Genomic DNA, 22,827 nt, shown 5'->3' on the forward strand with positions numbered 1-22,827 from the left:
TGAAGATATTTTTTATCTCAAAGCTGCCTTGTTTTTCTGTATTTTTGCATCGTCCTCAAAATTTACTACATGATTGTCTGCCATTTTGTTGCTATAGGTACCCCCTCAAAATCAAAACTCTTGAGAAATAAGAAGGATGGTGCTTTATGGTCACATTGAGTCTCCGTAGTTTGTGATCTTCCTTGTGCTCTGTAGTAATTATTTTGAGTTGAACAATACAGCGACATCTAGTGGTCAAATGTTACACAGTGTGTATGATCATGTTTTGCATTATTTTCCGCTATTTAAAAAAAAATCCTTACTATTCTAGCAAATGAGAAAACATGTCTTTATATGGCAGATATTTCTTATTTCACTTAATTTAGTAAATCATCATTCTTAAAATCTATTATGGCAAATGGAACATATTTTTCTTATCTAAATTTAATTTCAACATATGAAAAAACTCATTTAAAAAAGTAAAACAAATAGTTAAACCATCCTTACAATAAGCAAAATTATCTGGCCCTGAGCAACATCTATTCTAACGCTCCAAACGTATTCAAATACTTTTTATGACATCTGCTTTTATGACTCATGTTGAGAGTTGAAAAGATTTTTTGAAGCCAAAAGGTAAAGAGAGTCGTTTGTTTGTTGTCTTTCCAAATTAGCAATTACCATATTTTCCGCACTATAAGGCGCACCTAAAAACCTCTATTTTTTTCAAAAGCTGACCATGCGCTAGGGTGGTCCTTATTTTTCGACTTTTAAAATTTCATGCTCTGACCCCTTGAATATGTTCCAATATATGCAAAACGTAATTAGGCAAAGTTTCATCAAAATCAAAGGATATTTAGAGGTCGCTCAAGGCCTCTGAAATTTTGGTATGAAAAATAAGGATTTTTCGCACATTATATCAGACCTAGTGTACAAAGTTACTTGTAACTTTTCTTGTGTTACAATTATAAGCAATGGACTGAAATTGGATGTTCTAAAACGCCGTACACATAGGGTTAAGATTTCCGTTTTTTCTCGAAAATTGCCAAAATTTTACCATTTTGGGAAATTTCAAAGTCGTTGAGCTACCTCTAAATATTATCCAAATTGTTCAAAATTGCACACAGTGTGTTTTTATCGATATAAGAACATATGCGGGGGGTCAGAGCCCAATATTTCAAAAAAAAAAATTTCGACCCCCATTAAGGACCACCCTACCATGCGCCTTATAATACAGTGCGCCTTATATATGGATCAATATTAAGTCGCAAAGTCTTGCAACTAAGGCAAGCAGCCGCCGACTAAATTTTCCCCCGAAGGCGAAGTAGTCCGCGGTGTATCCTGGGATTTATTTATCGGCGCTTTATTTCCTAACCAATGTGTCAATCATCATTTAAATCAGTCACTATTGGCTAAAGTTATTCGGAGGTAAAGGGGGCGGATCCTTTTTATCATTTACAGGCTCAGTAGGCTAAAGGGGCGAAAAAAAGCCTGCAATTGGCCGAAAAAGATGAATGTGAATCACACGTTGGGTTGCACTACGGCATAGAGAAAACATTTTTTTACTATTCTGTATTTGTAAATATTTTACGCTCCTGGATTTACTACACTCACAAAGACCATGGTTACGTCTCATTATTGAACGTGATGGCTGCAAGAAAACTTAGGTGAGCTATGCGGCTTTATATTTTCCCGGTATCTTGTTTTAGAACGATCTTGATGTTTCTGCGATGAGTCTATTTTTAAACTAAATTATAAACCCTGTTTCCCTGCACAATAAAATTCTTACTTTGCTGTCCACACAGTTGCCAGCAAAAAATAAAATAGAAACTAAGAAATGTTTGGCATTTCTTGAATCCCAAGACTTTAACCTTCCGAATGATATTTGGAACGATGCATTTGAGTGATTGGTGACATCGTACAGACACTGTTTCCGTACATGTCTGAGACACGTATTTGCTTTTTTGCAAGCTTTCGGAATGTTAAGGGGGTAATAAGTTTGACTGAACTATCTGACCGTTTTGTCGACGTTCCCATTGTAGAGCCTTATACTCCAGTGCGCCTTATGTATGGAAAATATAGGACCAAAAACCTTTTTTTGGGGGTGCGCCCTATAACCCGGTGCGCCTTATGGTGCGGAAAATACGGTAGTTAAACCGGTGCATGCTTGATAACAACAACAATGGCGGTGTCGCAACATACCTCCATCCTCACACTTCTCAGGTGGCTTTGCTTTCTTAGCCAGGCGGGGGTCCAACCACGTGGTGGTCTTGGTGTTGTGACTGCCAAAGATCAAAAGGGAAGCGGGTTTAATGTTTAATATTCAAACAAGTTAGAACACTCAAGATCTCGAAAAAGTGATAAGCCTTTACCTTCTCACCTTTGATTCATTTATCCCAAGTTAACAGGCGGCATATTGATTTCCTTACTTGCCACAGAGATTACTTTTAAATTAAAATCCACATTATATGTTTTTCTTCTGGTATTCTTTATGTTGACGAGGATTAGTTTAGAAAAACTGAAGTTATGAATAATAAAACTACTTAACTGGATGTCTTAGGACTACTTATTCAATGTATTGGTCTAATGATGCTGGGCAATATGTTGTAACCAATGTTCCCTCTAATTTTCCACGGGTCTGAGAGTTCACACAAAGTCGGTGAGCAACGCTTGAAACAACAGTGAGCCACAGCAATCCCAAGTGTGGCAACTAAGTCATTTCCATTTCTTTTTTTTCCTGGTATCTTTTGTCACATAACACTAACATTTTTGGGGGCTTATTTAGTCGGTTGCACGATACGCAACTGTATTTAATAACATTTTTAGTGGAAGTACAATGTTGGCAACAATGTTGGTATAATTGGAAATTATTTGAATGCAACACAAACTTTTTCTTCTTTTTCCCTGTTTTTTTCTTTTTGTTAATCCCTTTTAAAAAAATCTCATTGTGTTTATTTTTTCCTAGCTGTTACTTTTTTCTTTTTGTTGGCTATTTACTTTTTTCCCTTTGTTTATTTCTTTTCTTTTTTTCTGGCTTTTTTTTCTGAATTTTTCCTTCTTTTTTCCCTTCCTTTTGTTTCTTTTTTTCTCAGCTTTTCACTACTTTTTTATTTTGGTATTTTTTTCTTTTTCGTTCTATTCCCCTTCCTTTAAATCATTTAGTGCATAAATTTACATAATATTTGGTCATATAGGGATGAAAGAAGCAAAAACAACCTATTTAGGACCCTAAAGAGCAGGTTCCTTTTAGTGAGCCGAGCCGAAGAAGCCGGTTCTCGAAAAACTCTAAAAACTCACACACGCAGCTTAGAGGGAACATTGCGCTGGATAGATTTTCTTGTGCGCTGAGAATGTACAGGCAGTGCGCGATTGCGCACGCACGCAACTTCGAAGGAACACTGGTTGTAACGTTGTTAAATCTGCAGTGATTAAAATACAGTAGTCCAAAATTCACTGTATTTGAAACATTGACAATCTATCATACCATGGCGAGCACACCTTCAAGTAAAAAAAGTCCAAATAATGTAATTTTACTGCTGTCATATCATGTGACTTGAAAAACATTCTCACTCAATGAAGTAGACCATGCCGGTCTCTGTGTACGCCATTTCCCAGTTGAGCGGTAGCGGCTCTAGGCTGTCATCACGAGGAAGCGAGCTCCATGTCCGAAAGTCCATAGTGCTGTTGGACTGGGCGTAACTGGGCACGACTCGCCTCCAGTCGGCCTTGTGATCTGCGTGGTACCAAAGCAGGAGATCAGAAGAAATACGACAGTTAGTCTGTTGGCGTCTCCATGGGAGGTTGAATGTACAGACTATGAATGTTTACTTGCTTAAGGGCTGTTCTGCATTTACATGAGGCAAAAATTGCCTACATACCTATATGTATGTAAAAAGTCTCCCTCGGAGGGTGTGGTTGTTTTGCAATGATGAATACATAATTTCAAAACCAAAAAGACCGTTCAAGCCCACAAGGGTTCCCATGTATGCTAATATATCCTCCTTTTGTTGACAGAACTGCATATATCATCTATTTATGAGAAAATGTTCAATAAACAAAGAGTTGTGCAACAAAAGCCTTCCTCCTCCCAAAAAAGACCACCGTTTTCCTTACACGTAGCACACTCTCTTTAGTCCCTGAAAAAAGCAGGAAGGTCTTTTAGAGGATTAGTCGACAAAAGTCAATCCCAGCTCTTATGTTAATGTGCTAATCACTCAATCAGAAGTATTACACGCTATTCAACTGTTTATGATGTTGGTTACAACTCTAACCAATACTGCAGTTAATTCCAGTGCAACTGAAATTTGACTTACAAATGTCATCATCAGTATAAAAACATTTCCCACAAGGTTCAACTCCAGACAACTGCAGTAGTGCCAGCCATTGAAATTCATGTTTCCAAATCAATAAATATAATTTTGAAATTTTAGCTTATAAAATCACGATTTTTGGCTCTAACATACTCATGAATAACCAATGAAAAATCAACATTGTCAATAAAAAAATGAGCATTAGTTTTTTTCTCTTGATTTTTAGTTTTTGTTTAGTAAACTGCTATAATCTAGCATAGTAAACTACAGCAGATTCCTCGTATATGGGAGCACTCTGCAAGCTAATTTTACCACCTCAAAAACTTTGATATCTGACTTAAAATTAAAACAAGTGACATGCAACCATGCAGATTTTGCAGGGCATCTAACCACAGAAGGGAAATAAACAACTACAGAACAGCAATCTGGATAGGGTGTGGTTTTACGCTGAATCTCAAAAGACAGTTTTAGTTCTATTATTTCTTCTCATATTAAAGAAATAATCAGATACACTTACAGTATTTTCACGCCTATAAGGTGTTAAAAGGTGCTCTCTCTGTAGCTAGTTCTATTTTTTTATTTATTGACTCATTCCGCGCCCCTGCTCATTGGGCACGAGTGCCGTGCGACCGCCTTACCACCATACAGACAAGCATACAAGCGTGTGTATTAAAACAAAATAGCGAGAGTAAAACTGAGTATTATCTAAGTATTGATAACAAAGTAAAACACACGGATAAAAACTTGTCAGAGTTCGTTTTTCAGCTTCCTCAAACTTGCAAACCTTCGATTCATGACTATTCAATTATCTCACGGCTGCTCGGTTTTCAAGTATTTACGCTTGGCGTAGAAATCAACAAACCACGGCGGACTAAACAGTTTTTTGGAGGGAAAGTGAGGTTTTGGATTCAATTAATATTTGGGGAGACAACGCTTTTCAGCCTCCGGTAGCACAATCACTTTCAAATGACTAGATACGCTACTGCGTTAGCATCCAGGAGCATTTCCTTTACGATGCATTGTGATGCCATGGCAATTAAACAAGAGACACACATGACCAGAGCTGGGTAGGGTTACTTTAACTGGATTACTTTCAATTACTTTTGGATTACTCCAATACCAAATATGCTAATAAAAGACAAAATAAACTAAATATGAATACAATGACAAAATTTTGTGCAGGCTTGGGGAGTAACGGAATACATGCAACGGCAAAAATGATGTTGGCAAGCTGTTTGGATTTATTTTCATTTTGTTTCTGTCGCATTTTATGTTAGTTTTGCCGGAGATCAAAGAGATCAAAGCCAGGAGAGAAAGCTTACCACGTGTTGTGAGTCATCATTTTATTCATATTTAGTTTCTTTTGTCTTTTATTAGCATATTTGGTATTGGAGTAATCCAAAAGTAATTGAAAGTAATCCAGTTAAAGTAACCCCACCCAACCCTGCAGATGACGCATATATTCACATTTAGTTGGAAAATGTGAACGATCTGACATTATCATGGGATTTCACCCAAAAATGATGTAAGTCTTGGCACAGCCAAGGCTCAAAAATCTGACCTCCCATTCTCGGGAGCGAGCAACCAACCCCAAGGCCACGGAGCTGGTCTCTCTCCGCCGTTCTGCATGAGAGACACACTGCCTGATAGGGCGCATCCTACATTGAATTGAATCTGAGACTTTTACGTGTGCCTTACATGTGTGAAAATACAGCAGGTTTTGTTTTCCTTTCTTAAAAAAATGTCTACAAAATGAAAATAAGTTTACAAAATTTAGTTCAGTTTTTAAACTGGAGGCAAACAATCAATTGGGTACCAACAATGGACATCTAGTCACTAAGTTGACACTGACTATTCTTACAATCTACTAATCTTACAATACTCAATAAAATATATTTAAATCCTTAAGTTTTTAGCTTTTCAATATTTGCTGTTTTTGTCATTTCTTTTGTATGTTTCATGACACAAGGCCAATTATATTTTACTAAAATTCTAACCAAATATTTTGCTGATGCTCTTACAAAATTATTTTGGTCACACTCGGGCGGCTCATTTTATTCACTTGTGGTTGCAGCTCTAGACCAGTATAGGAAACATTTCTGTTTTTTTTTTCCAAATTAATACATTTCAAATACCTATTGTGCCAGTCAGCTCACATATGTGGGATATTTTTAAAAGTCATTGGACTGTTTTGGCTGAATGATTTTTGGCATTACTTTAGCGATTTCATTAAATTTGGGAAATAAAAATCAACCCTTTTTTAATTCGACCCATTAACTTATTTATTAGTATATAGTATCATAAAGTGGTGTATTTATCTGATTTTGGTTTATTTCAGATCAGAGGTCTCCAATTCATTTAACTTGGGAGTCTCCGGACCCATGATCTGGGCGAGTTTAGGTTCAGATAAAAAATATTCCACTTTAAATATTGTACTTATTTTACATAAAATGCATCTAAGGGGAGATGACAAAAAAAAAAATTACGCCATTTCGCTGCTACGGGTACCAGCAAAATGAAAACCTGTCAAAATTCAGGAGAACAATAGAAGAATAATGGTGGTTCATGGTCTTTTTGAGTCTTTTTTTTCCCAAATTGTGATTTTTAGCACTCATTTTTAGTTGCACAACAGAATACAGTGACATGTAGTGGTAAAAAAATAGACACTGTCCATTTAATTTTCATATTAAGGCAGGTGCCTGAAAATATCCTCCCGCCGGCCACAACTGGCCCCTGGGCCTCAAATTAGAGACTCTTGGTTAACATGGATAGAAACAAATATGTATATCTGAATAATCAAAAAGTTAACATATTAAACAGTATTGGAAAAAATTGCAGCCCTAGATGTTAAGCAAGCACCCGATAAATCAGTTGAATTTTATTGTGATAGGGCAGAGGAATAATTTCTGTTTATTCAATGCTGATTACACTCGCAAGCTAACTATTAGCAAAGCAAAGACACAGCTTCCAAGGGGCAGTGTTCATTTTACCTCTGAAAAGTGATGGGTCCCAGGGACTCGCATGCTCAAAAATCTATGGGTCCCCAAAATGTAGTGTGCTCCATGCCCTTACAAACTGTCGTATTTTCCCTTACAAAATACAAAAAAACCGTTTTTTTTCAAACATGTTTATTTATGTAGTTTAACATGTTATATTATACATGTGTTATCTTATATCATATATATTGTTAATGAACATTTTGTTGCGAGACACTGAGTTGCTCGACATGAATGAGGTTTATTATAAAAAAAAGTTCAAAAATGAAGTCGCTTGGACGTTCACTGTAGAAGGAAAAAATACATGAAATGAATTGAAATGAAATGATCTGCATTTATATAGCGCTTTTCAAGTCAATGACTTCCCAAAGCGCTTTACAATGTGCTCCACATTTCCCAATAACGGCCTTGCAGCCATGTAAGGCGCTAACCTGCTTATTGGGGGTATTAGGGGTTCAGTGTCTTACCCAAGGACACTTCAACATGTAACACGGACGAGCCGGGATTCGAACTGGGATCCCTTGATCCCAAGACGAGCGCTCTACCTCCTGAGCTACTGCCGCCCATGCAAATTTTATCAAGTAGAATAATACATTTTATTCAAATTATGAATCAATTTTCTGCATTAAATTATTGTTGGTAATATACTGATTAAAAGGGATCACCACAAACCTGTCTTTTTTCATTTCTCCTTTAATACTTCCTTTTTTTCGTAACTTCTTTATACAACATAATCATTTGTAATATAATGCATCAAAGCAAGTGAGCCGTTTGCGAGCCGGCTCTCTTTAATGAGTTGAGCCAAAAAAGCCGGTTCTCTAAAAAGAAACGGACTTTCACTACACGACTCGAACTGGAGATCGGCGTGCAGACAAAACTCGAACCGCGAGACCAAAACAACAATGGCGGATCTGCCTCAGGAAAAGTTTGGGGTGCGGTAAATCTTTGTTAAAAAATGATAATGACAATTTTGTGTCAAAAAAGTTGCGTCCCGGGGACGCCCGTTGATTTGAAACGATGCGTCCCCAGCAAAAATAAGGCGTCTAGGACGCAGGGACGCGGGCAAACGAGAATACTGTAGGGGCTGCAATGTGTGGCCCCGGGGCTCACACAGAAAAAGGCCAGTCGAGGTCATAGCCAGGTAAAGGACTGTGGAAGGGCTCAAGAGGGGGGAGGCAAAGAGACGCTCACAAGTCAAGAGTTGAACGACTTAGCGTTCATATTTTCCATTAACCTTCTCAATTCGACCGTAACTCTGCCCATCTACGGCTGCCCTGAGAGCAACAGGCCACCGGCTGAAGCCGACATGTCGTTTGCTCACCATAAAAAGCAGTCTGGCGCGTCTGAAGGGGGGGTCTCTCTTTTGTTTGTGTGCATGTGTGAGCATGAGTATATTTAGGTTCAAATTTGAGCAAGTCGTTGGATAAACACTGAGGATTTGTGTGGATCCTCGGTGCAGCTGAGTAAGCAGCATTGTGAGCCCTCGCTGTTGGAACAAGGTATGAAAAAGGCAAAGGACAAAATCTGCTTCAAATGATTTCCCTTTTCTGTTTTCATCTGAATTCGATCACTCTCGCAGCTGGGGTGTCATGCTCAATATGTGAGTCTTTTGACAGTTTTCTACAGACTTGAGGTGGACTGATTTATTCCACAAAGAAACTGTACATGTTTGAGTTCCACTCATGAACCTATGTTTGCTATTTTTGGTATATTTGATCTTTTTCATTTGAAATTGGCCCATCAGTTTTCAATCTGCGTAATGTGTCAAGAAGCATTTGAATGAAAAAGAGCAGACCTGAGAAGCTTTATATTGGATCTTTTTTCAAAATGTCGATTTCAATTTCATCAACTGTGTGTCTGCTCAATAACATTGGGAGATCCGTTAAGAGTGAATGCTCACTGCATTTCAGATTCCCTCTATTGGGAATGTTTATCTGTGACCAACTTGTGACATTTTCAAAACACTTTCTCGTTAAGGGGCCGGTCACACAGACATTTACGGCTGAATCGCGGCCCGAAATTTCTGCCTTTGAGGCGGACGCTTTTGGGTGCATTGAGTTCGCCATTCAGACGAGATACAGCGGTGCTTGACACGAGGTCGGAAATTCGCGCGCGGGTGGCAGTGCGAAAAAGTTTTGCGCTGCTCAATTCTTCAGAGCGCGGGCACACAGCCTTTCACGAGCGTATTGAGGCTGAACCACGGTCCGAAATTTCTGGCCGTGAAACAGATGCTGTTGGGCGCTGTTGGACGTTTTGACACCGCCATATAGACGAGATAGAGCAGTGCTTTACTCGCGGTCGGAAATTTTCACGTGGTTGGCCGCGTTCAAAACTTTTGAGCTGCTCAAAAGTTTGAGCACGTATTAAACCGCGTGCCGCACACGTGGTCAACACGAAGCAATGACGCGGAAATGACGCAGAACGACGTGCTCTGGCCGCGGCCAGGGCGTGGTTACACATGGGTAGGACGGGAAATTTCAGCGGGTAATCGTGGGTGGAGCATGGTAATAGCATGTTCTGTGCCTGTATCGCGGTGTTATTACGTGAAATTAGCGTGTTACGCGTGTGACAGTCAAACGCCTTTCTCCGCGTATATACAGCGCGATTTGCCGAGGACACGTCATTTGTGCTCGTGACGTCAAGGGGGTGAACATGGATCCCCGTCAGCGTAGTTTCTCTTCATTTCGAATAAATCTTTCGGTGCATTCGCAGCAAAGCTTTAATTCTGGGACCGTAGCTTGGCCTTTTGGTTGAGAGTAGGAGTCCCGGCACCTAAGCTTTGTAGCGTATTATGAACTGATCGATAATGGATAATGAATAAAGAAGATAGAAGAATCACCCTTAAATCCCCCCCCCGTCAGCGTAGTGATCTCGTCTTAATACATTTTAATTTATAGGCATTTCTTTTCAAGATAATAATTTAAAAATGATGCCATAGCTTGAAATCTTGATCTTCACGGGATTGTGTCTTGTGCGGTTATGATTGCTTACAGCCCGGTGCCGAGATTTGCTTCCCCTCGCTAATACAACCACCTTTACCTCGTTTTATCTCACTTTTGGGGAATGTAATAGCGAACATATAACTAAAACCACATCGTCTTGCATTTGTTGGAAATGTAATACAACTTGATCCACTCCGTCATTGTTTTTGTTGTGAACGTAATCGAACAGTAATGTACACCGTATATAAAATCCCCCTCGCGTGAACGCGCATTCTGCTGCGCTTCCAACGAAAGCGATCGTATTCTATATAAAACGCTTATTAAAACTATAAAGCGAGCTAATTATAACAATTGGGAGATCCTAGTCTATATAACGCGTTTATATAAACAATAAAGTGCGATCGTATTCTACAAAATGCGTCTGTTGACGTGGATGAAAAAGTCACGCGAGGGGGTGGGGCTTTGTGGGTGTTGCGTAGGAGTCGGATTTGGGCACAACACCGGCTCGGGAGCTTTTATACCCGTGGTCCACACGAGAAAATGACGCAGAAATGACGCGATGAGGAAGCGGAACAGTCGCCGGCGTCTGTTTTGCGGGCATACCACCGATGAACAGCGGGTTAGCCAATTTTGCGCATTTTCCATCCCGGGCAACCACGGGCAAAAAAAAAACGCAAAATTTTAGCCGTGATTCAGCCGCAAACGGCTGTGTGACCGGCCCCTTAGGTACAACATTTTAAAATTACAATAATAAAGCTTTGGCAGCCACTCTGTATTTCTATGTTTTTCATGTTACGATTAGCAAAATTTGTTTTACATAATAATCAATTTGAACTTCAAGTACCGTATTTCAGGCACTATAAGGCGCACTTAAACGCCTTTATTTTTTTCCAAAAGCTGACTATGCGCCTTACAATACAGTGCGCCTTATATATGGATCAATATTAAGTCGCAAAGTCTTGCAACTAAGGCAAGCAGCCGCTGACTCGATTTTCCCCCAAAGGCGAAGTAGTCTGCGGTGTATGCTGGGATTTATATACCGGCGTTTCATTTCCTGACCAATGTGTCAATCATCATTTGAATCAGTCACTATTGGCTAGTTATTCGGAGGTAAAGGCATCGGATCCTTTTTATCATTTACAGGCTCGCATAGGCTAAAGGGGCAAAACAAAGCCTGCAATTGGCCGAAAAAGAGGAATGTAAATCACACGTTGGGTTGCACTATGGCATAGAGAAAACATTTTTTACTATTCTGTATTTGTAAATATTTTACTCTCCTGGATTTGCTACACTCACGGTTGTAAGAAGACCATGGCTACGTATCATTATTGAACGTGATGGCTGCAAGACAACTTAGGTGAGATATGCAGCTTTATATTTTCCCGGTATCTTGTTTTAGAACGATGTTGATGTTTCTGTGATGAGTCTAGGTCAGGTAACAAGCAGGTAGAACGGGGCGTAATCAGGTCCGGAAACAGGTTGGCAACAAAGATCAGGCAGAAAAAGCAGGACAGAAACGGAGTTGGATGAAAAGGCTTACTGAGCTGAAGGCAACGGTTCGCATAACGATCTGACGGCTTCCAAGAGGAAGCCGGGGGTTTAAAAAGAGAGTGTCCACCAATCAGCTGTCTGGGCTGTTGGTGCCAATTAAGCCGCCGCAGCTGCGCTCAATCTGCAATCATGACAATAGCAGCCCGGCAACACATATGAAATTTAGGCAGCCAGCTGGGACTGCAATTTTCCACAACACTCATTTAAGTAACTAGATACGTCAAAGGAGATACGATATTAAATTGTCATTGATAATAAGTAATGGTTCTACGACTAGTTGGTTGGAACAGATCACTGTCGTAAGTCAGATTTATTGTTACTATGATATGAGCTATACAATTATCTTAAATCTATGTGTACTGGTTTCAATTAAAGGTTTTACTAAAAATGCGCCTTTTCTCCATATATAACCATTTTCAACACATAAAAAAGGGAACAGTGATATCTTACAACAAAAACATTTCGAAAAGAATAACAAAATGAAATGAAATGATCTGCATTTATATAGCGCTTTTCAAGTCAATGACTTCCCAAAGCGCTTTACAATGTACTCCACATTTCCCAATAGCGGCCTTGCAGCCATGTAAGGCGCTAACCTGCTTATTGGGGGTATTAGGGGTTCAGTGTCTTACCCAAGGACACTTTGACATGTAACACGGACGAGGCGGGATTCGAACTGGGATCCCTTGATCCTAAGACGAGCGCTCTACCTCCTGAGCTACTACCGCCCCTAAACTGTTCCTTGAAGAGTGGTGTTAGCTTTGGAGTTAGACATTACCCCAATATGATTACTATACTACTAACACTTACAATACCTTTTTTTACAGTAGTTACAATATCCATTCAAAAGTACTTGAAGAACAGAGTTCATTCACTTCCACATTTTTCATAGCCAAGGATTATACAGTAATCCCTCGGTTATCACGGTTAATGGGGACCAAAACCACCTGTGAAAAGTGAAAATCCGCGAAGTAGCGACGCCCCTTCAAAAATGCTTTAATTATTTATTTATTTTTTTAAATTCTCATCTCATCTCATTAGCTGCACCGCTTATCCTCAGTAGGGTCGCGGGGGTGCTGGAGCCCATCCCAGCAATCATCGGGCAGTGGGCAGGGGACACCCTGAACTGGTTGCCAGCCAATCGCAGGGCACACAGGGACTGACAACTCGCTCGCTCATTCACACCTAGGGACAATTTGGACCAGCCAATCCAGCTGAAATGCATGTCTTTGGAATGTGGGATGAAACCGGAGTGCCCGGAGGAAACCCACGCAAGCACGGGGAGAACATACAAACTCCGCACAGGAAGTCCGGTAGCTGGATTTGAACCCACACAAGAGGTTCCCAAGACCTTAGAACTGTGCTGCACACGCGCTAACCACGTTTAATGGGGACCAAAACCACCCGCAAAAAGTGAAAATCTGCGAAGTAGCGACGCCCCTTCAAAAATCCTTCAATTTTTTTATTTAATAATTTAATTTTATTATTTGTTAGACCCGCGGAGCTCTGAACCCGCGAACGTCAAACCACGAAGTAGCGAGGTCCCACTGTTTTTGTTTTGTAAATATTATGAGGCGATACAAAAACTAAACCCCAAAAACAGGCTGCCATAAGAGGATGTTGCGAACATTTTCTCTGATGTCGGTTAGTTGCTCTGCACCCACGTTTTTGCTGGCCACAAGGTGGACTTTGGCTTATGTTTACAAGCTAACTGTACGGCGCTAACTTGTAACAGTTGTGTACTTTGAATTCATAAACACTTAGGTTGTGTCTGACACTAAGTCTGTTCTTCCACAAATTAGATTAACTGCCGTTTAGCACAAAATTGATGGTTGTCGCGGGGCGTCATGTGCATCCCCTAATGTAATTAGTCAGCCATATTCAATTCATTCCAATAGAGGTGGTTTTATGTTGACAATAATTCACACTATTTTTTTGTGCTGTGCAAATGAAAGTGTAAGGTGTCGCTTTATTGTAACTTAACCGTGTTTTACCTGGTGAGTGGAGGGTAGAGGAAGAAACTCACCTGGTTTATGTAACTTCACTTGGTTAATGAGCGCATCGTAAATCTAGCCGAAGATAATGCGCCATTTGCCAGCCAAAATGCGCTTCAGAGAGGACCCTGGGTGCCCTTGAAAGCTTGGCTGAAAGTAATGCACCCTTATCTGGTGAGGGGAGGTTGCGTAAGAGGTCCTGAATGAACACAATGTGACCCCCGGGATGGCGGGCGAGCTAAAAATCTGCTAATGGTGTGAGAATCCAAGAAAGGGCCTTAATTGAACCCAAACTTCAAACCACATGCTTGTCTCTAACATGTATGGGCTCATGCTTGTAGATAAAATACCGTAAATTCCGGACTATAAGCCGCTACTTTTTTAACAAATGTTCAACCCTGCGGCTTATTCAGTGATGCGGCCAATTTATGTACTTTTTCTAACAGCCGCCAGCGGCGCTCGAGTACAAAAGGTAAGATTAAGGCCGGTGGAATATATGCGAGTGTGTCGCTAGCGTGTTTTTGAATAAGGGAGCGTGGGACGACGTCATACTGGGAAAGACGACATAAATGACGTCAGTTATAGGGAGGAAGATGAGGACGGTTTACCGTGATTTCTCTAAGCACCGTATTTTTTTTAACAGACCCGTTTCCTTATGTTGCGAGCGTGTTACTACTAGCGTTTTGCTACCCTTCACAGGCACAGTTTGGGATGAAAGTTATAATATTATTATTAAAGCTTTGAAAACTCTCTTGGTTTACTGTCTTTCTTTGTAAATATGTGTAACCATGTATAACATGTATTTGCAACCGTATATTTTTGTAATGTATTTATTTTAGAGACTTATTCTGATATGTTTTCCACAGGCGAATCAAAAAGAAGGGGCGAATACAACGGGGGCTGATGGAAAGTGGAGTAAAGGTGAGACGTGTTTGTGGACGTAGCGGACAATAGTGAATATATATTTTTCCCACCCTTACCTTTGGAAATATACATTTTTTTTCCTTGGATTATTTTTAACGGGACCCGGACTCTGCAGGTCTGCATTAAACGTTAAGTACCGATATCATTTTACGTTCGTGATGCCGGCTGTGGTTTTAGGACTTTGTACTTCATATTCAGTTACAATCGCGGGACTCAAAGTCGGGTTTGGGTTAATATTGTGAATGTGTTACATGTTTTAATGTGGGCGCATGCGGCTTACGTACAGGTGCGGCTTGTGTAAGTACTAAAGCGGTTATCCTCCCAAAATGTGGTGGGTGCGGCTTATAATCAGGTGCACTCTATAGTCCGGAATTTACGGTAATTGTTTGTCATCAACTAATCTAGCCTAAGGTGTTGATCTAGCGATGGCCAAACCACAGTTTTTATCGCCATATTCATGAATTCAGTCTAAACTGTGACGCCGACCCACCTGGTAAGCCATTGACTAGTGGTGGTCTCTCATCATCGTCCTCTTCCTCGGGCACAGCACTGTCTTTGCGGTCCATCTTGCTGACCGATGTGGTACGCTTGCGAGGAACGTCACTGACAAAGTCCTCATCAAACAGGACCTGGTCCACCAGGTCGGGTTGCACTAGGTTGGGCTCAGCCGGGGGTTTCGGGGTACCGTAGAAGTTGCCTTAATAGAGAATGAAAAACAGAGTTGAGCTCAAATTAGATTGAAGATAGAGTGGATAGAAGCACATAGGCCTTGAACAAACTCAGAGCTCAAAAAAGCTAGTCAATCTAGGTAACTGCTTTGACAATTTACCGAGGTGTTAAAATGCCCAGGTTTCAAAGACCTATCTTTTTTTTTTCTTGAGAGAGAACAACTTATGCTAGTTTTGGAAAGAGCATCTAGACCTGCAGTAGTGTGTGTTTGGAGGAAGGAAATGTAGTGGTGTGGACAGAAGAAAGCTAAAAAAGAAAAAAATAGAAAGAAAAAGAGAGAGAAATTAAAAGAAAGCAAGACATAAATAAAGGAAGAAAGAAAAAGAAAGAAACATGGATAAATATAAAAAAGAATGATAAAACAAAGAGAGTAAAGAAAGGAAATGCAATTCAAAGGGATGAGAAAAAGGGATAGAGGAATAGATAGATTGAATGAGAGGAAGATAAAAAGAAAGACAAAAGAAATACATAAAGAGAAAAAAAAATCAAAGACAGAGATGAAAACAAAGATGACTCAGAAAAAAAGAAAGGAAAACAAGACAAAAAGAGAGATGGAGAGAGGGAAAGAAATAAAGAGCAGGGTCTAGGACTAGGAGCAAGATTGTGGGTCCGAGACCAAGGCAGGCTTCTCCTTCACTGACTTTTGGTGTGATTGAATGTAACTATTGTTAACTACCACCAGATATGGGTAACACTTTAGGAATGAGCGCCACTTTTTGTTTACGACAGTGACGACAAAGTTTTACTTAAATCAAGTTGTATGCGATGCCATGTTGGTTGGTCTGAGCGTTTAAAAGACCAGTGGTCGAGTCAACCTTCCTCTGTCTGAATTCCCACACAAAAACATGACATTTTGGGTTTGCTTTGAGCTTATTCAAATAAAGTTGATTTGTCTGGTTTGGCCTGGTTCGGGCTTTAATACCCGCAGGTCAGCTCAGGCTGGATTTTTTTCGGTTCAATCTTACCTCTGGTAAGGACACCTTTTTTATGGCCAAATTAAAGCACATTTCCAGGACATTCAAAGTCAATTTTTCATTTTTTCTAGTGCCATTAAAAGAACAAATCTATTCTGAATGATGTATTTTTGAGATCCACAAATATGTCTCCCATTACCATATGCGATTTTTAATCTTGCGTGTGCATTCATCAACACATGTGATTTTTAGATTTAAATCGCAAATATATTTTTGGATCTGAAAAATAAGTGTAAGACAAGTGTATATATACATACATATCTCCTTCCGTATAGGTGTTAGGTAAAATGATGGCAAAATGTAGCTTACATTTTCAGTTGCAGGAAGTTTTTCCCATTACAATTTACCACTGAAAAACGCCAACTTAAGTCTTTGCAAATGTCCATAAATGATACGCAATCCTAGCACTAATGCACATTTCATAGAGCACTGTTTAAGTGTAGCATGCAACTGTCCTCTTAGACACATCCCGTAGGGGGCGATGATGCACCCTAGGACAATACCATACAAACTTATGCTAGCTCTCATTAATTATGAGGGAAGAAATGCAATGGGAGAGAAAAGCCACCAGAGAGCAGTGTAGGCATCATTTTCATGCAGGTGAAACATGGCAACAGTTTCAAGTATTTACAAGCATTTCACCCAAAATTCAAGCAGTTTTCAATCATTGAAAACACAGCATTAAAATTCAAGCTGTTTCAAGGAAACCTGTCTTTCTAAAGAGTTGCTCTATTCTTGAGGACATATTGGCCTAATTTTAGACCCGTCAAAATGACAAACGGCCTTAACATTTGTCCGTTAACAATCCAAAATTGTTAATTTAACCTTTGCAGATACAGAAAAATAAATAAAATATGTAAATGTTTATACAGTCTTGTTTAATTTTCTATCATAAATAACCACTCCTACCATTGAGTTGCTGCAAATAAAACCTGAAATTTCAGGGTTGGTTCTGCATATCAAGTGCATTGGTCTGGTTCTGGCTGGGCTTTGATACTTGCGGGCATGGATTTGGTCAGGCGAAGTTTTTAGGCCCTTTCTTACCTCTGAAGCCAACCCAGGTAAATTGAAAAATGGAAGCTCATAGTCGTCAGTGGGAGTGAATGAGATATATTATACGTCTCTTAAGCCGTTCCCCATCCTTGTGAGTGCTCGCTATGGGGCTTTTGTGAATCATGTAACATTAAAATCCCTCCACTTAGAATTTGCCAGCAACTAATTACACTGTTCATTGAATACGGCAATTAGCTGGCTTCTCAGCTTGCCATTTTCCCCCCTAATGAAGAAAAAACCTTGTGTTACACATGATAAATATTTAGTCAGATAACAGAAGTGAAGGGGAGGATGCGGGCTTAGGGGATCTCAGTATCGAGAAACGCGGAAGCTCTGCTAAATGGCATGCAGCCGGATGCGCTCACCTCCAATTACTAGCAGGTAATCCATTTGCAAGGTCGAGTATTTCCCTCCCACCGATGATCACCAAATAAGAGTCGGCTGCGCTTTAATCAGGATTTTTAATGAGATTAATTAAAGAACAGAGAGTGACACCGCTGGGAAATGCAATTTAATTACCCTCTGTCAAAGAAGAAGAAAAAAAATATCCTATTTTTATGCAGCCGCACACGAGAGCAGGAATCTGTTCTTGTATTTAACGAGGAACACGGCGACGTAGCGGGGCAGAAAGGACCGTGTTTATCACGTCTTCTTAGAGCTGTGTGCGGATACTGCTTGGCATGACATGCATGAAACATGGCCGCTCGCATATTTTCCATCTCTGAGCAGAATGATGAAGGAGGTGGATAAATGGCAACCCCACCCTCGCCGATAACATACGCACACACATGAAATAGGGAGGAATCGCTCCTCTATTATTGTCTGGACCCGAAGAAATTCAAATCTGTGATGTAGAGATATACCTTATCTAAAAACTCCTGAGCAGATTTTGGCATTCCTGACACTTTGAAAACTCCCTTTGAAAATATAAATACGGCTGTATGGATGTGAAGTGATACCAGTGTTACTGGAAAAATGGAATTCGTTACTGTTACTTGCTATTTAGTTAAGTAATTCAGTTACCCACCCAGATTACAGAAACAACAAGTGCAGTACTCCGAAAGTAACAACCCAGTTAAAAATGAACTTATATGCTCCCATTGAAGCGGACTCCTAAAATAGCTACATTATAAAAGAAATAGAAGAAAAACCAACGGGTGGAAGCATCGAACCCTTAATATAGAATAGAATAGAAGAATAGAATTTACTTTTATTGTAATTCTTTGTAACCATGTACACAGAACGAAATGTCGATACACCTTACCCGTACAGTTAAACTGTAGCTAGCCGGTGCAGCCGCAGCCAAACAGGGCACAGTCACCTAATGACTCCCTTGCTATGTTGGGAGTCATTAGGAGACCAACCCCCCCAATTCCAACCCTTAATGCCGAGCGCCAAGCAGGGAGGCAATGAGAACCAATGTTGTGTGACTCGGCCGGGGCTTGAACCAGCGACCTCCCAGTCTCGGAGCCTACCATCCTACCCTCTAGGCTACCGAGCTAATATTTCTTAGCTTGTGCAATCATATTGAACAGTAGTGTAAGTCATCCATCAAAAACACTGCAATTTTCTTTCCGTATCATCTGAATCAATGGCAGGTTGTTGAAGTTTCCTTCAAACCATAAGACTCGTCTATGTTGCAATCTGGCACAGTATGGTTATCCTGGCGCTGTCATATGAAAACGCAGGGCTTTCATTTTATGTGCCTCAGCCTTTATTTTTGTCTTCTTTTGGCACATAAGTAAATATGTGCTTAGCTTTGTACTTGCCATCTTAAATGCTTACATAATCCGAAAACACGTGATGTAAACAACGTGGAGGAGAACTGAAAACGGCTTCTGGTGTGCTGGAGTTGGTGTTCCTTAGCCAATGGCATTGACGCCAAATTCCCTATCCGGTTGGCGTCAGGTGGGCACCGGCTTTATATGAGCAGAGCTGCCAAACATCGGACATCATATTTCAGAATGGATAAAGATTTTTTTGTTCATAGTAGCATTAAACGGTCTATTTATACGTCGAAGGGGTTCTTAGTGAGTGCTAACACCTCACATCAAGCCTGCTGTTACTGTAGGTGTCCAGCAGAGGGCACTAATACACCATAACCATGGCGCAATCAACAATGTCAATACAAAAAATGGGCATTGCTTGATTTATTTTTTCTTGTCTCGTCTTCGACAGAAAAAGCCTGTTTTGTAATTCGCTGGCGTAGTAAACTGAGGAAGATTTGAAGTATTCGTATTGTTTTTTTTTCCAAAGTCACTTAAAATTACCAGTCACCCCACACCTTGTACATTTTCTTTTCTTTCACAAAATATTTACAATTTTGGCGTCTTTTTAAAGTAAACCTTTTTTTTAGGAAAGTTGTGTTGACCTGACTAGTTATTTTAGAAAATGATCGACTTACATTTTATGACACAGTATTGTCCCAAACAAGCAAATAACTGATCAAGATGATGGGTTTTGTATAATTCTTTCTAAACTTTTTCTGTTTTATACTACGTTGACTGAAAAAAATAGTTTCCTGGATTAATGTATTCATCAAGAAAATAATTTTCACATGTATTGATTATTAAGATAATTGTTTTGATTTTAACAAAATAGTGATACATTATGTGAACAATAGAGAAAGCTTTGCAGTACAACCACAATGCATACAACTGGCTTTTTGTATTTAATGTTTCTCCTTTTCAAAATGGGGCACCTGGTGGGACTAAACTTTTAATATCCTTATTATTTACCTGTATAATAAGTGGAACTATGTTTCATTCGTTTGAAAACACATCAACAATAATACAGAGGGCCGTCAGAGGGTTCTTTACTTGTTTTTTCTAACAAACCACACACCTTCAATGTTACAGTGGCTTGCTAAACTATTAGGCTCCCTTGAACTTTGTGTTCAAGGGGGCCAAATAGTTTCGCAAGCCAGTTTGTCATATTTTGAGGTGGTTTAGAACAATCTTGCCATGGAGATTTCTTGTGACATTTCCTTTGCACACACTGAAAACCGCTCTGGGTCGGACGGATGCAAAATGTAGCCGCTAGCTGTTTACAGGGTAAAGTGGTTGTCCACATTCATCAAAATTGTCTTCATTAACGGCTGCAAAGATGGTGAACAGGGGCGGAAGAGGCCGCTGGCTAATTTGCCATCGCGCTGTCAATCATCAGCCACGCTATCTGTGTGATTAACAGGGTTGGGTAGGGTTACTTTAACTTGATTACTTTCAATTACTTTTGGATTACTCTAAAACCAAATATGCTAATAAAAGACAAAAGAAACTAAATATGAATAAAACTATGACCCACAACACGAGGTAAGCTTTCTCTCCTGGCTTTGATCTCTTTGATCTCCGGCAAAACTAACATGAAATGCCACAGAAACAAAATGAAAATAAATCCAAACAGCTTGCCAACATCATTTTTGCCGTTCCATGTATTCCGTTACTCCCCAAGCCTGCACAACATTTAGTAATTTTATTCATATTTAGTTTAATTTGTCTTTTATTAGCATATTTGGTATTGAGGTAATACACAAGTAATTGAAAGTAATCAAGTTAAAGTAACCCTACCCAACCCTGGTGATTAATGAAGTGCCGCCAAGTTACATGCATGTTACATCAGGCGTCTTCTACAGGACTGTCTCAGAAAATTAGAATATTGTGATAAAGTTCTTTATTTTCTGTAATGCAATTAAAAAAACAAAAATGTCATACATTCTGGATTCATTACACATCAACTGAACTATTTCAAGCCTTTTATTATTTGAATATTGCTGATTTTGGCTTACAGCTTAAGAAAACTCAAAAATCCTATCTCAAAATATTAGAATATCATGAAAAAGTATACAAGTAGGCTATTCAACTAATCACCTGAATCATCTAATTAACTCGAAACACCTTGCGAGGGTTTCCTGAACCTTAAAAACACTCAGCTTGGTTCAGTAAACTAAATCACAAGTATGGGGAAGACTGCTGATCTGACTGCTGTCCAGAGGACCATCATTGATACCCTCCATCAGGAGGGTAAGACACAAAAAGAAATTTCTCAAAGAGCAGGCTGTTCACAGAGTGCAGTTTCAAAGCATATCCACAAAAAGTCTGTTGGAAGGGAAAAATGTGGCGGGAAACGCTGCACAACCAAGAGAGATGACCGCAGCCTTAACAAAATTGTGAAGAAGAGCCGCTTCCAGAATTTGGGGGAGCTTCAAACACAGTGGGCTGAAGCTGGAGTCCAGGTATCAAAAGCCACAGTTCACAGACGTATCCGGGAAATGGGCTACAATAGCCGTATTCCCATGGTTAAGCCACTTCTGAACTCAAGACAACGGAAGAAGCGTCTGACTTGGGCTATGGAGAAGAAGCACTGGACAGTTGCAGAGTGGTCCAAAGTCTTCTTTTCAGACGAAAGCAAGTTTTACATTTCATTTGGAAGTCAAGGCGCCAGAGTCTGGAGAAAGACTGGAGAGGAGCAAAATCCAAGTTGCTTGAAATCCAGTGTGAAGTTCCCACAGTCAGCAATGGTTTGGGGAGCCATGTCAGCTGCTGGTGTTGGTCCACTGTGTTTCATCAAGTCCAGAGTAAATGCAACTGTGTACCAAGAGATTTTAGAGCACTACATGCTTCCATCTGCTGAAAAGCTCTATGGAGATGAGGATTTCATTTTCCAGCATGATCTGGCACCTGCCCACAGTGCCAAAACCACCAGTAACTGGTGCACTGACCATGGCATCACTGTCCTTGATTGGCCTGCTAATTCCCCTGACCTGAACCCCATCGAGAATTTGTGGGGTATAGTTAAGAAGAAGATGAAAGACACACACCAGACCTACAAATGCAAATGAGCTGAAGGCCGCTATCGAAGCATCCCGGGCATCAATAACACCTCAGCAATGCCACAGGCTGATTGCCTCCATGCCACGCCGGATTGATGCAGTAATCCGTGCAAAAGGATTCCCAACCAAGTACTGAGTGCATTGATGGACATTTTCAAATGTTTGATTTAGTTTTGCTGTTATAAAATTATTTTTTTACTTGGTCTGAGGAAGTATTCTAATATTTTGAGATAGGATTTTTGAGTTTTTTTCAGCTGTAAGCCAAAATCAGCAATATTCAAATAATAAAAGGCTTGAAATAGTTCAGTTGATGTGTAATGAATCCAGAATGTATGACATTTTTGTTTTTTTAATTGCATTACAGAAAATAAAGAACTTTATCACAATATTCTAATTTTCTGAGACAGTCCTGTATATGTACCTGCGAGCATCATGACCCTTTGCATCAGAGGTTAGTAAGATCTTTGGCTCAGACCCGGAATTTGAAAAAGCTCCTCCTGAGTCCTCACAAATAATATTTGGGTTTGCTTTGGGCTCGGCCCCTCAAATC

The 22,827-nt window shown here is 39.9% G+C and overlaps 1 protein-coding gene across 2 annotated transcripts in view; it reads right to left on the reverse strand.

Annotated features, from left to right (window-relative positions):
- The window catches only part of magi3b (membrane associated guanylate kinase, WW and PDZ domain containing 3b), a 285,252-nt gene that overhangs the window by 72,427 nt on the left and 189,998 nt on the right, over nt 1–22,827 (reverse strand). For both annotated transcript variants that reach the window (XM_088338940.1, XM_088338939.1), the window contains exons 4-6: nt 15,184–15,390; nt 3,547–3,709; nt 2,179–2,258 (exon numbers count right to left, since the gene is read on the reverse strand). In XM_088338940.1, the coding sequence (XP_088195066.1) occupies nt 2,179–2,258; nt 3,547–3,709; nt 15,184–15,390 (450 nt within the window). The remainder of the gene's footprint in view (nt 1–2,178; nt 2,259–3,546; nt 3,710–15,183; nt 15,391–22,827) is intronic.

This window comes from Urocampus carinirostris, chromosome 6 (assembly GCF_059441175.1).
Source record: "Urocampus carinirostris isolate Australia breed hairy pipefish chromosome 6, RoL_Ucar_1.0, whole genome shotgun sequence".
Taxonomy (NCBI): domain Eukaryota; kingdom Metazoa; phylum Chordata; class Actinopteri; order Syngnathiformes; family Syngnathidae; genus Urocampus; species Urocampus carinirostris.